Below are 13,687 nucleotides of genomic sequence, written 5' to 3' on the forward strand. Positions count from 1 at the left end.
GACACTGCCACCGCCAGAAATAATACCGTCACTGACAAAACTAGACCGCCGTGCCCACTAACGTCGCCGCATTATCAACCTACACCATTTGAGACTTGACACACCGACAATACTAGACCGCCGTGCCCACTAACGCCGCCGCATTGCGCGGGTACCATGCTCGATTTAAATTTAAGTAGAAAGCTGTAAACAATTCATGATTTGTAAATAACAAAAGTTATTCGGTCAATTGATACTTGGATCCTTACAACGATATACGTCATTTTAGGTTAAAAATTACTGCCGTTCTTTAAAAAAAAAATTACTAGACTCGTAAATAGTTAACATAAAGACTTTTGTTGCTTTAATTAAGGCCATCCATAGAGTGTTACTCGTACATGATTAAGAAATTGAATCGTCGTCTCTAATTATCAAGTACCTTAATTGTTTAACAATGTTTTACAATTTCTTAAGCATGTTATATTAACCAGGCTGGCTGTTTGCATTATCAAAGGCTATATAAGATATAGAGTACCCGTAACTTGTTTCCTTTAAAACTACTAGTTTATTGAAAAGTAAGTTCTTATTATATAAGCATAAAGCATGCATTTAGTTTCTCTAGCTAATTCCATTTTGACAACTCACTCAAACAGAAAAGAAAAATAAAACACTATATAACATTGTATACAAATATCAAATATTGACAAGGTGAGTTTCATCTTAAATTAATCACATTTATCATTATTTGAACAAATACAAAATACACAACAAAAATCTCTTTCTCGTAAATTTTTATAGGGCTTCGGATGCTGAACCAACCTTTTGTGGGCCCATCACAACATTCCCTATATAGAAATGGGTAAAAAAAAAAATAAAAGCCTTTAACTTAAAAGGCACAATGGACCAACGTGACCTTAAGTTGTATTGGGTAAATAATCCAATCTTACAATTTCCAGCATTCTGGTGTCAAGGAATGGTCCCTTTTGTTATCCCAACAATAGTTATAAACCATGTAGTGAGTTTGAACACATCGCATGGCCATGCGTTGTCTCTTGCTGAGGCCACCAGCTCGGCCTGGAGAGGCCGTGACTGGGTGGCACCATGCCGGTGAATAGGCAGAACAACCCGTTGCTTTAAAATTAGTGAAGCTTCCAACAAAGGGCTGATATTTGTAATCGGCTTTGTATTTACCATTTTCAGTGGCCCAAGATGAGGCGTCCCATATTGACCCATATAACCACATTGGCCGTAACGGAAATGTTGCATCACTTTTCCTTGGGTACCTTCTTATTGGCACATCATCCACAAAAAATCTAGAAACAAAACATACCCGTTATCATTGTGATTGTAATAATTAATCATATGGGTGTAACATCATGTGACATTGGTAACTATTTAGCACATTATTTGTTTTAATGTAAGTTGTCTTTATTCAATAATAGAAATGAGATCCAATGATAAATACTGTTAAAAAAATATGCCATTCTGATCAAACTCATGTTTCTAAAATTGTATGATTCCTTATCATATCTTACCATACATATGAATATATATGATAGGTGATTCACAATATATGTTTGTTTAGAGATAAATATTTACAAAAAATATAAAATATATAGATAAAATAAAACTTACATTAAATCATGTGGACTCCACAAAATAGCATAGTGATGAAAGTTTTTAGTGGGGTCAAACCATAAGTGAAACTTCATTTCTCTCCCAATAATCTTGCCATCACCACTTCCTCTAATGTACACATTGGTTTGTAATGTGTATGGCTTCCCAAATGTTGTTCCAAGAAACTCTATGTCAACCTCATCATGGAACCCTGGATGTGCTTCATTGTTTGAAAGCTACAATTTTTTTTTGTAAAACAAAGTAGAAAACATATGCATCAAAACTAATTAATGTGCGTATCAAAATATTCTAATAATTGTTAGGAGAAGTAGCTAGTAAACATGACATTTCGATTTCAGTTTTTAAAAGACGTGTAATTAAATTCTTTTTACATCCCAATATAAGCTAAAAAGTAAAAAAATCATAATTAATTTAGCACAAGAGTCGCTCTCTTTCTCTAAATGTAAGCTAAAAAAAAAACAACATAAATTTGTTTAAACTTAGGCTATCTCCAATGCTAAGGATGCCCTTAGGCGTCTTTGAGCTGCCACATCAAATCCTTACAAATCCTTATAAATCCTTACAAATCCTTATACATCCTTACAAATCCTTTAAATTTTATAATTTTATCTCCAACCATACAAACATCCTTACATATCATTTTACCTCCACTAAAAACAAAAATATATTAGGTAAGGACAAGTAAGGGCATGCCCTTAGGTAAGGGCATCCTTCAAAAAATCCTTAGTTTTGGACAAGCTTCAACGGCAAAGGATATCCAAGGGCATCTAAGGGCACCCCATTGGAGATAGCCTTATTTATCATGCCTTTTATAGAAAATTTTGAGAAATTTGTCGATTTGTTTGTATTTGAAAATATTTATATAAAAAAAAAATCTTAACCTTTACGAACATGGAAATGTGTAAAAAAGTATAAAAAATCCAAATAATTTTCACACGTATAAACAAAATGTTCAAACAAATATAAATATTATCCGCAATGTGACATTAATTTGGAACATCTGAATTCTCCAATAATTAATTCTACAACTACATGTCATTCGTCTAATTGTTCATTAAAACTTCTCAAAACGATAACTATGTTGAAGTCTTTCTAAGAATGATATATACTATAATTTGTTGGGGATATACAGTCAATAATGAACAAAACCGGATATATTATTCAATCTTCGAAGGCGTGTGATCACTATCAGATTGAATCAATTCGATGATTCACCCCAAATTACTCAATCAGATACAATCAGAGATTAGAGAATTTTCTGTATGTTTTATGTTTGAGAGTGTGTGTGAAACGAGAGAGAATTCTAAGAGAATTCGTATATGCATAATAAGAGAATGTGAGGCCCTTAACTGCCTTTATGGCAGTTAAATTCGACTTTACAAGAATGACAAAATAAGTCCCTCAATTACCGAAAATTAAATTTCTGAGACGTTTTTGCCATAGCAATTTTAATGGAAATAAAAATTTTCCAAGTTGACCTCAACCCCAGCCAGGAGCTCTGCCCCTTGGACCCCGCTTCCGGGGGGGCTGACCCCGGACCCCGTCCCTTCGCCCCTAAGATCATAATAAATTGATATAAGCATGCACTAATAAATTCATATAAGCATGCACTTCGCACTACCATACTTATACGATGTATTATTATGACTTAAATAAACAATTAACTCAATTACCTTGAAATACCAACATAATTATTATGTAAAGGACATTTAGCATGTTTACGGAAGAAACTAATGTTTGTAATTTTAGATATATTCCCTACGATATCCAAGGAACATCAATTATATATCTAAACACGTTAATCAAAAAAATAAATTACTTACAGTCACATTTGTACGTATAGATTCTGCATATCAGAACATGTTTTTACTTTTTCTGACCATTTATACACATTTACTCTTATCATCGGCACATAAAATGCTACTTTTTTTAAATCTAAAGTCAATATAATTTAATCTATCGTTTTTTAAACATGGACTAAGAATGATAAATATATATATGTAAAAGAATATTTTCTTTCTAGAGAATATACAAAAAGGAAGAAGTTAAGGATGTGACATATATATATTGTGGACGAGTAGCTAGATAATTATTGGTAGAAGCTAGAGATATTAATTAGGTATCGCCGTGACATGTATATAAAATGTTGTACTATACATATACGTGATATAATTAATATAATAGTTTCAACTTAATTTGTCATTTACTGAAATGTTAATTGATAGTCGTGCTCACATAGAATGCTGTTATAACTCCCGCAGTGTAACCCGGTTGGAGTTTGATGGATGCTCCAAAGTACCCCGATCGAAATGGTTTTACCGACTTGAATCCGCTTCCTGTATATAATCAATAAGCATTTCAACATTAATTATCGCATTAATTAAACTTCATTTTTATTGGGTTTGTTAAATGAAAACTTAAGGACTTGTGGTAAAGTACGTTAAATAATCATACATTTAACATAAAATTCAGAGTTGAGCTTTTGATATAAAAAAATAATATAATTTTTTTATACACATTAAGGAAAGTCTTGAGGGCTAAATTTAACAATTTTCATACACTCAATAGTTGGTCTTACACAACAATAATATGTTTTTTCATAGTTGTACATTGCACAATAATGTATATACTATTTAATTTGTGTTTGTCACATATGACCAAGGCTTGTAGCTTATACATACAGATAGACTTAGCCAAAATTGTAGGGTAATATATTTGAGTTACGAGTAAAGAAATAAACTGTAGGAAAAAGGGTCAAGAGAGAGCGATGGAGACCTGATGTACGGTCGAGCCAGATGGAAAGAGCATTATTGTTGATACTTTGGTGGCTAGGACCCCAAAGGTTTTTAAAACCTTGGTTAAAGGTCATGGACCTAAATTTGGAGCTTGGATAGAAGCCAGGTGAAGGTGGCCAATAGCCAGCATTGGTGACTAATGGTCCAGTGATGAGTATATAAAAAACAAGTGAAAATAATAGCACTAAATGAAAAGCCATATATATATAATATATTAAAGTAGCTATAGCTAGAGAAAGACAGTTAATAGAGAGAAATGGAGAGGTAGTAATGAGAAAGAGTGACATGAAGGGGGTGTTATTATATGTATAAATGGAGAGAGGTGAGGTGAGGTGAGGTGAGGTGGTGGGGTCAAGGGGTGCATGGCGAGAGTGTGAAGGATCGATAATGGTACGGTTTGATACTTATTAAACGCGTCTTGAATGTCTCTTTGACAAGTAATGATTAATGTATTTCGATCAAGGGTTTAGATTTCGATCAAGTTAGGGTAATTTGAGAGGTAAGTTTTTATAATCTAAATCAATGGTTAAGATTTAAAAATAATAAATTAATCTTGACCATTGATTTTAATCCAATGATCAATAACCCTCTAACTTTACTCCTCAAGTTATTTCTCACTTAATTTGAGGGAATCCTCACCCTTCGATCAATCGTTTGGTTCGATTATTTCTAAAATTTTCAAGATATAATATGATTCGTATACGGGTTGGGCATGTGTCGGGCGTAAAGGTATAAGCCGCACACGACCACTTTGAGAATGGCTTAGTGGTCGGATGTCTTATTTTTTTCACAATAAGTTTTAGTTTTAAACTTTTTTCCGGTAAGTATATATATTGGGGTACATAATCGGAAAAGGGATTGAATTCAAAATCAGTTACAAAAATACTTCCATTGGATATTGGAGCATATACATTTAAGCTAAAAACCCGTTTTGTCGGCCGGGTTACCATTATGAAAGGAATCATTATTTACTTGTAGTTGAAATTAAAATACAAAATGTAGTCCTATATATAATTCAATAAAATAAACTCATATATCACTTTATAATTGGAAAATTTACAAAGTTCAATTTAAATAAACATATGTGATATCAACGAGCAGATAGCTCAATGGTAGGTATTTCACACAAGTCTCTCCGTGATTCAAGACTCAGGTTCAAGTCTTGTTGAGAGGACAAAGTTTTATCTGAACTAAATGTTGTGTCTTGAGGCAATTTAATTGGGGGATTTTCCTTCTACAAGGTATTGAGTGTGAGGGCTCTCTGGCGCGAACCCGTTTAAAACAACGTAAGTTGGATTCCCTGTTGTGAGCAAATGATTCACACCTTTGATCTAAAACGACTACATACTATTCCTGTATTTCCTTTTCCCTTCAAAAAGAAAACATACCCAACCTTTGATATGTGTTTTCAATGATAAAAGATTTTCCAAATGGTTTACTTATGCTTGTTAAAAAGTAATGGATTTCGATACTTTATGTATAGGGCCAACTTTTTCGTTGGGGCATCTCAAGTTAAAACGGGTTAGGTCACTGGTTCACACGCCGGTTAAAGGGGTTACTAAAAAATGGCGGTTAAAAATTGTGTGGTATACTGGTATATAATGGTCGAAAAGCATGAGGTGCGGGAGTCACTACTTTTACCTCGGTTTCCTTGGTTCAACCGCAAAGACAAAACCTTACCATCCTAGACCAATTACATAAGGCCTTAAAAATACGACTAAATTCATCTAATACCTATTAATTAATTCGGTCTAAATATATATAATCTTTTTGACATGAAACATTAATAATTTTATAAAAATGAAAATGATCCGTAATGCAGACTTTACCTAAGCTTAGGTACTATCACTTAAAAAAAAGTTAGAAGTTAAACCTTTGAATATAATAAACATACATAGCCCCCATGAATTTTACATAACCTCCGCCTGAATTTTACATATTTCCTCTGCTTTACCTAAGATAAGTGCCGCATGTTTTACCTAACATTTCTCCTTTATAAAAAGTTGGAATTACAATAAGACAAGCATGTATCTGGATTTGCAAGTAAAAAAGAGCCTAAAAAGAATCTTGAAAATTGAAACCGAACAAGTAAGAATTTATTATGGAATCCTAATAAAATGAAGATTGACTAGTACTAACATTCTTCACCCTTCTCCCTGTCCAATATTGGTATACACGTCTATCTTTAAGGGGAAATTATTTGGTTTAAGGTATGATGCTTTCAAAAGGAAAATATTTAGATTAATGAAATGAAAGGGGTAGATGGGATCAATTAAATGTGTCTCCTTGACTCAATTGATGCAAGAGTGGGGAATTTGTGTACATGGGCACAACGTAAAGTCTTTAAAGTCCACCTCAAGAAAAGCAATAGCCAATATTGTTTTGTCTAGCCTTCAAAGCAACGAAGATTTGATTACGCACGATATTGTGTTTCTCCTTTTACCCATTTTGCAAGTTTCAAACAATAGATAACCGCAAAAACAATAGGGTGTTGGGTAAAATTTAAGTAATACGTCAATATGTACAATATATCATATCAATGTAACAATAATGATCCAAAGAATAAGAGATTGGATGACCTTCCGTTTTTACTACCACTAAACTGCCATTAGGAACAAAAAGAATACTGTTAGTTGGGATGAATGGCTTCTAAATCCATTTTTGTATTGTTCGGCTCGAGATTCCGCTCGCAGATGATAGTTCGGTGTTCTGTTATATGGTGTGTTTGTGTGGAGCAATTATATGGAACTAACTGTATTGGGAGGTAAGCTGACATATTTTTGGAGTATGAATGGAGCGATTGACACGAGTTTTTCCTTTTGTTTTTGTAGATTTTGTTATTAAAGTCTCGAGATGAACCTAAAATAGGTATTTGTCGATTTCTTAGATTGTAATTTTACTTTCCTTTGCCACTAGCTCCTTGCTAGTAGCTCCTTTAATATATATATATATATATATCTTTATATTAAATAAAATAAAATTGTTATAACATCACATTTTACAATAATAACTAATTTGTCACCTCCAAAATTTTTCTTAAAATTAGTTCTTTTTTATTTAATTTATTTATGATGTCAAAACACCTTCCTAATTAAATTTTATTTCATTTTTATTTTGTTATTTTTGATGTCTTTTTTTTATTATTTTCTTTTGAACACTCTAATATTTTATACATGGAACTTTTATTTTTCATCATAAGTAATTTTATGATAACATAATTTAAACTTTTGGCATATCATACAGGTTAATAAACTAATTAAATTTATTTGAAACATAAGATATAGTATTATGAGGTTATGAGTACCGCTGGACTGTTACAACTTAAGTATCAAATATATGTTTTTACAAAACTTTTATTACTATTCCCGGGTTAAACCCGGGATACTTAGCTAGTATATATATATATATGGAAATGTTATTTTAAGAACTCATTAAAAGGCAAGAATCTTTAGGAACCTTTTTCCATCAATATATATAAGGGTATTATTGTAATACACTAATTAATTATTTTAGAAAATAGAAACAAAAAGAATTTAAACCCTTAAATATCTCACGTAAGTTACAAAAACAATTATGATCATGGATTGGATATTACGATGATTCTCTCATTCTAACTTATATGCACCGAACAACTCAACTCCGTTACCATTACTTAATTGATCATGAACATATGTTCATACAACCTGGAAAATTTAACTATGAAACTTTCATTTACATTATTCATTTTGCATATATATGTAGCAATTAATCACATTAAACATTCATTTACAAAAAACTTTTATAAACATGCTTATATGATTGTTCATGCGGGTCACCAACTTATCCCTTTGATATACTCGTATGGTTATCTATGCATATGTGATTATAAATAATCTCTTTGATATACTCATATGACTATTCATGCACATGTGATCATCAACTAATCTTATGATATATTTATTTAAAAAAAAAAAACTTTCATACATATATTCTTATCACATGTGATCAACTAATCCCTATAATATGCTCATATGGTCGTTCCCGCACATGTGATCACCAACTAATCCCTTTGATATACTCATTTTGATAGTTCATGCACATGTGATCATGAACTAATCCCAAGTTATATATATTTACAAAAAAAATTCATACATATGCTCATATGATTGGTCATGCACATGTGATCGCCAACTAATTAATCTTTTTGATATGCTTATATAACTATTCATGCACATGTAATCATCAACTAATCTAATGAAACATGTTCACAAAATATCTGCATACATGTGTTCATAACGTTATTCACATATGCTCATACTTATATACATATAAGGAGAAGAAAGACATGCTAGCAAAACGAAAAATGCTAGCAAACAAAATGGAATTGCGGTTGGAGTTAGTTTGCGGCAATTTGGGGAAGTTAAGGAAATAACAATAAAACTGATTTCATGCAACCAACAATTAATCAAGAGTTGCTGATCCATATCGAATTATATCGTTTGAATGAAGTGAACACAATTATTATTTTTTTCAACTCCCCCGTCGTCCCACAAACAAATCATGAGGAAAGAAAATAATAGTAAGACCTAAGAAAATAACATTTGTGAATTAATAATAATCGTCTAAAATATTGTTGATTGATTGGTTGAATAATCAAATGAAATGAATGCCTAAGTATAGGCGTTCAAGATTTTAAAGTGATGATTTAAACTGGTCAAATAATCTTTAAACATTTCCATTAATTAATGACAGTGGTTTTTAAAATCAAAATGACTGAATTGTCCCTTTTTAATTATCAAACTGATTTCTAAAATTTTAATTTAATTACAAATATGAGTTTTAATTGTATCCATTGATCAAAAAATTAAAAATTAAAGGTTGTGATTAATTTAAAAAGGTTATTGACATTTTAAAGGTTCTCAATATAACTTTTCATTATATATATATATATATATATATATATATATTTGTCGTTAAAGAAAAAAAAACTGCCATTAGAAAAATGAATATATCAATGGAATCAACTTTGCCTATGCATTTTCATAGTCAACAAAATACATATTGATTTAATTACATTCCGTGGAAACTAGGGTGTAAATCAAAAACGAAAAATCAAAGTAAATATATATACTAGGTCTTTTACATGCACGATCTGCGCGTGGTAAAAAAGTTGGAAAAAAAAAATAAATATTGTAAATATTTTTATATATTAAAACCCGTATAAAACATAAAAGAAAATGATTTCTCACCCATCGATAAGAAATTTTTGGAATAAGAAAAAGGATAAACCACAAATTATAGGTTTTCATGAAAATTTATATTTTTGATAATAAATACTTTCAAATTTAAAAATATGTTAAGTTATACCTTTTTAGTTTTGGTATGAATTTGAATCTGTTATTTTTTTTAATGTACGTGCTTTAATTTTGATATGGGATTTGATTTTGTTATTTTTTCTTATAATTATGTGTATATAAAGTTTTTATTTAGTTTAGTGTACTTGTAGGGAATCTTATGTATATCCAAAGTTAAACTATTATATTTTTAATTTTGTATATCTCTTATATAAATGAAAGAGAATTGTTTTTAGAAGATTTTTGTAGAAAGTTTCCTATTATTAATATATTAATATATCTGAAACACAAAAGCTTAAAGGTAGCTATATACATTTGTTTATCAAAACTAAAAAATGTTGTAGTAAATAATCACATAGATATTTCAAAATAGACTCAATCCATTTTGTCGCAATTTCAGCAGGATGATCATACGCTTTTAAAAAACTAATATTAATATGTCCGGGTTGAACCCGAGTTAATTAGCTAGTTAGTCTTTATTTTAATATTTAAATTCTTTTTTTAACATATATAAATAAGATAAATATTGTAAAATTATGGAACATGACATATGATGTATCCTAGGTGGCAATGTTTTAAAATAGTTTTAATTTTGAAGAGGGTTTTAAAATGCTAGGATTCTTACTCTTTTAATATAGATATAGATATATATACGAGCATGATACTCGCGCAATGCGACGGTGGTGGTGGGGAAGACGGTCCGGTGGTGGCGGTGCGAGTACCTTTTTAGAGATGAAAATAGTTGAAGGGCATAGTTGGTATATCACATGAGAAGGTGTCTAGCAAGAAGATTTTTAAGGGTTTTTTGTCTTATCAGGTTCTTAATTAGTAAGGGGAGGAACCCAGTTTCCTTTATAAGGTATTATATATATATATATATATATATATATATAGGGGAAGTGAAGGTGGTGCTGTAGACACCTAAGTTAGGTGAAATCCCTCTCACACGCTAATTTTGTTAATACATAAAAAACATGTGGCCCAATTATTTATTCATTTTACATTTATGGATTAAAAAATTTAATGTGTGAAGGATTTCACCCAATTTAAGTGTGTGACAACACAACTTTTAATTTTCTAATATATACTTACAAAAATCTGAGAGCGGAAAATATCAATAACCATCAAAATGTTATATTATGGTTTGGTTAAAAGTTTTTAGTTTTTGGTACCTGTTGTTAACCAAAGTGAGCTAAACGTACAATAGCTAACATTAAATTTATTACTATATATAATAGGCAATTTGAACTTTATATTAGTATACTACTTAATTAATAGATGCCATTCATGAATCGAACCGCAAGTAACCAATCTCATTAAGTAACAAACTAGTACGCTTGGTTTCAGATAACAAAACAAAAAGAAAAGAGTGATCGACACAAATAGTCCTTGTGGTTTGTTCAAATAGTCCGGTTTTATCCTTTAACTTTCAAAACCTCAGAGACAATCCTTTATAGACAGATAATATTCACGTTTCATCCTATTTGATAACAGACGTTATTTCGGGTTCGTTAAACTCCTCACGTGTAAACCACGTGTGGGTATTTTTGTATTTTGGCAGCCAGTTGACTCCGTCTTCTCAATTTCTTTCTTTAATAATTAATAATACATACATATGTATTGTATTCATCACCACGAGTTTTCCGACCACCACCAAACTCCTCCGTTTCTTCCCCTATCACAAATATTACGGCATCAACAAAACTTTAAATACACTTAAAGCACTGTTTAAATAGTAGTATAGATAAGAACAAATTGCAGCCATGCTTTTTTCATCCAACAGTACCATTATATGAAGCCTTTTTAGATTCAAATAAAAATTGAAAAGGTATTCAAGAAAAAAAAAAAAAAAAAGCTTAAGAAGCCTACAATCAACAATATTTTTTGCTTCTTGAAATGGTATTCTTCTGCGGATGATTTTGGTGCATCAATCATGTTAGATTTTATCATGAACCAAGATTTTTGGTGCATTCATTGATGTATAAATTTAGATGCATGTGCATCCACCCATCTAGATCGATGTTTTAAATCGATTTGAAGAAATATAAAGAAGATTAAATGGGACTCCATAATCGTCTTCCGCGCGATGTTTTAAATTTTGGATACAATAATTTTTATACCCCGTCGAAAAACTCGTCGGAAAACAATAACCTAAAATACCTCATCGTAAAATTCACTTGAAAAAAACCCAAAATTCACTCGCTCTATTAGAGGCCGTCGAAAACAAGTAACAAAATAAATTCTTGCTTTGCTTTCTTTGTAATATATATAAACTCGGATTTTGGTGGTGGCGAATCTAAGAAAGAGAAGAAAAAAAAAAAGTAAAAACGATGAAGTAGAAAAGGTAGCCGGTGGCTGTGAAGACTGAAGTCCGAGAGCTGTAGTGGTTTGGTTTCTGCGAAGTTTGACACTAATGATCTAGATCTAGATAGTTACCATTACCTAGTGAATTTAGTAGGTTGAGAAGGTTGATTAGCGGCGGAGGAAGAGTGACAGGCGGTGGTGATGGGTTGTCGAAGACGATAGTAATTGTTGTGGTGATGATTGCCTCCATTCTTTTATTTACAATATATATTTTTGTCCATTGATAGTTGCTTTTGTTTTAGAATCTTGCAAAATACTCGTATGTTTTTCTGGTGGTGGTTGTATTAACTATTGAGAGAGACAAGAATGGATAGTGACAAATATTTTATATTCATATTAATAAAAAAAATAATATCACGTTTGGTCCTTTTAAGGCTGGCGAAATACAAAAATACCCTCACGTGTAAACCACGTGAGGGGCCTAACGGACTTGGGATAACGTCTGTTATCATAAAGGATGAAAAGTGATCATTTTCCTTCTATAAAGGATTGTTCTTGAGGTTTTGAAAGTTAAAGGATGAAACCTGATTGTTTGGACAAACCACAAGGACGATTTGTGTCGATCACTCAAAAGAAAAAAAAAAAAAACGGTAATAAATATTTCTCGAACCAAACGGTCCCCTTAATTAACTTACACCACTAGTGAAACTATATACTCAAAGCTGGAATTCTTTGATCCATTGGCAGTCGGTAATAAATATTTGGGGCATGTATATGACATATATTGCATATTATCAAGTTTTTCCACTTATGATACAACATATATATATATATTTAACGTATATGTTTCGTTAAATACAATGATTAAAACAAAACTGTAAATGAAAAAGGTTATTTAACTTCTTCTTCTTCTTTTTTTTTCCTTTTTTTTTTCTATTCTGGGCCGTATCCAAGGTGACAGAGATTAAAGAAATAAGGGGAGAACCATTTTTATGTCGGCCATGGACATCAAATGACAAGTCAATAAATTTCCAGCCACGCACTTGTACCTTCATTCTGCTTTGGTTGTACATTTTACTATCATGTGACATGGTAACACCGAGTAGTAATGCCCAATTAGATGAGTAATTTGGATAATTTATAACAGTACAATGACTTTACTCTTAGGGCATTAACCCAAAAATAATTGTTAGACAAGTCTAACAAAACACATGGCATGTAAGCTAGCTCTATTGAAACACAAAAAGTTCTAAAGTATGTATATTAGAGTTATCGGAGTGAGGCTCCTTCCATGGAGCCTTGGAGGTATCTTTCGCTATGTGACATCACGTTACATGAGAGAAAACCCTTTTAAAATATGAAAGTAAGGCTAATTGTTTAGGGCGTCCAAAATTTATCGATAAAATAAAAAAAAATATTGTTTCATAGAAAAACTACAATGTGGTCAAACAATTTGATCCAATCAAAACAAAAAATAAAAAGGTACAAGTTGTAGTAGAAAGAAAATTAAGGGAGGGCGTCCAATCTGTGCCCGTGGTGGTTTGTGGACATAGAACACCCGTCTGGGCAATGAAATGATGTGGCATAGGGCGGCAAGGAGTGGTGGCAGGGTCAATACCGCCACAATTCTATCAATCT

The 13,687-nt window shown here is 31.5% G+C and overlaps 1 protein-coding gene across 1 annotated transcript; it reads right to left on the reverse strand.

Annotated features, from left to right (window-relative positions):
- Nucleotides 1-692: 692 nt before the first annotated feature.
- On the reverse strand, nucleotides 693-4,668 carry LOC122584745 (probable xyloglucan endotransglucosylase/hydrolase protein 32). The gene is made up of 4 exons (XM_043756799.1): nucleotides 4,393-4,668; nucleotides 3,853-3,953; nucleotides 1,615-1,832; nucleotides 693-1,292 (listed from the first exon to the last, which is right to left on the reverse strand). The coding sequence occupies exons 1-4, from the start codon at nucleotides 4,610-4,612 to the stop codon at nucleotides 923-925; spliced, it is 909 nt and encodes a 302-aa protein (XP_043612734.1). The 5' UTR covers nucleotides 4,613-4,668; the 3' UTR covers nucleotides 693-922.
- Nucleotides 4,669-13,687: the final 9,019 nt, after the last annotated feature.

Source organism: Erigeron canadensis, chromosome 1 (assembly GCF_010389155.1).
Source record: "Erigeron canadensis isolate Cc75 chromosome 1, C_canadensis_v1, whole genome shotgun sequence".
NCBI classification, from domain to species: domain Eukaryota; kingdom Viridiplantae; phylum Streptophyta; class Magnoliopsida; order Asterales; family Asteraceae; genus Erigeron; species Erigeron canadensis.

Coding starts and splice junctions, on each gene's coding strand:
- LOC122584745 (XM_043756799.1), bottom strand. CDS start 4,612: ATGGCTTTTCATTTAGTGCTATTATTTTCACTTGTTTTTTATATACTC. Junction 3,954..4,392: donor CTGGCTCGACCGTACATCAG/GTCTCCATCGCT, acceptor GATTATATACAG/GAAGCGGATTCAAGTCGGTA. Junction 1,833..3,852: donor GAGTTATAACAGCATTCTAT/GTGAGCACGACT, acceptor AAAAAATTGTAG/CTTTCAAACAATGAAGCACA.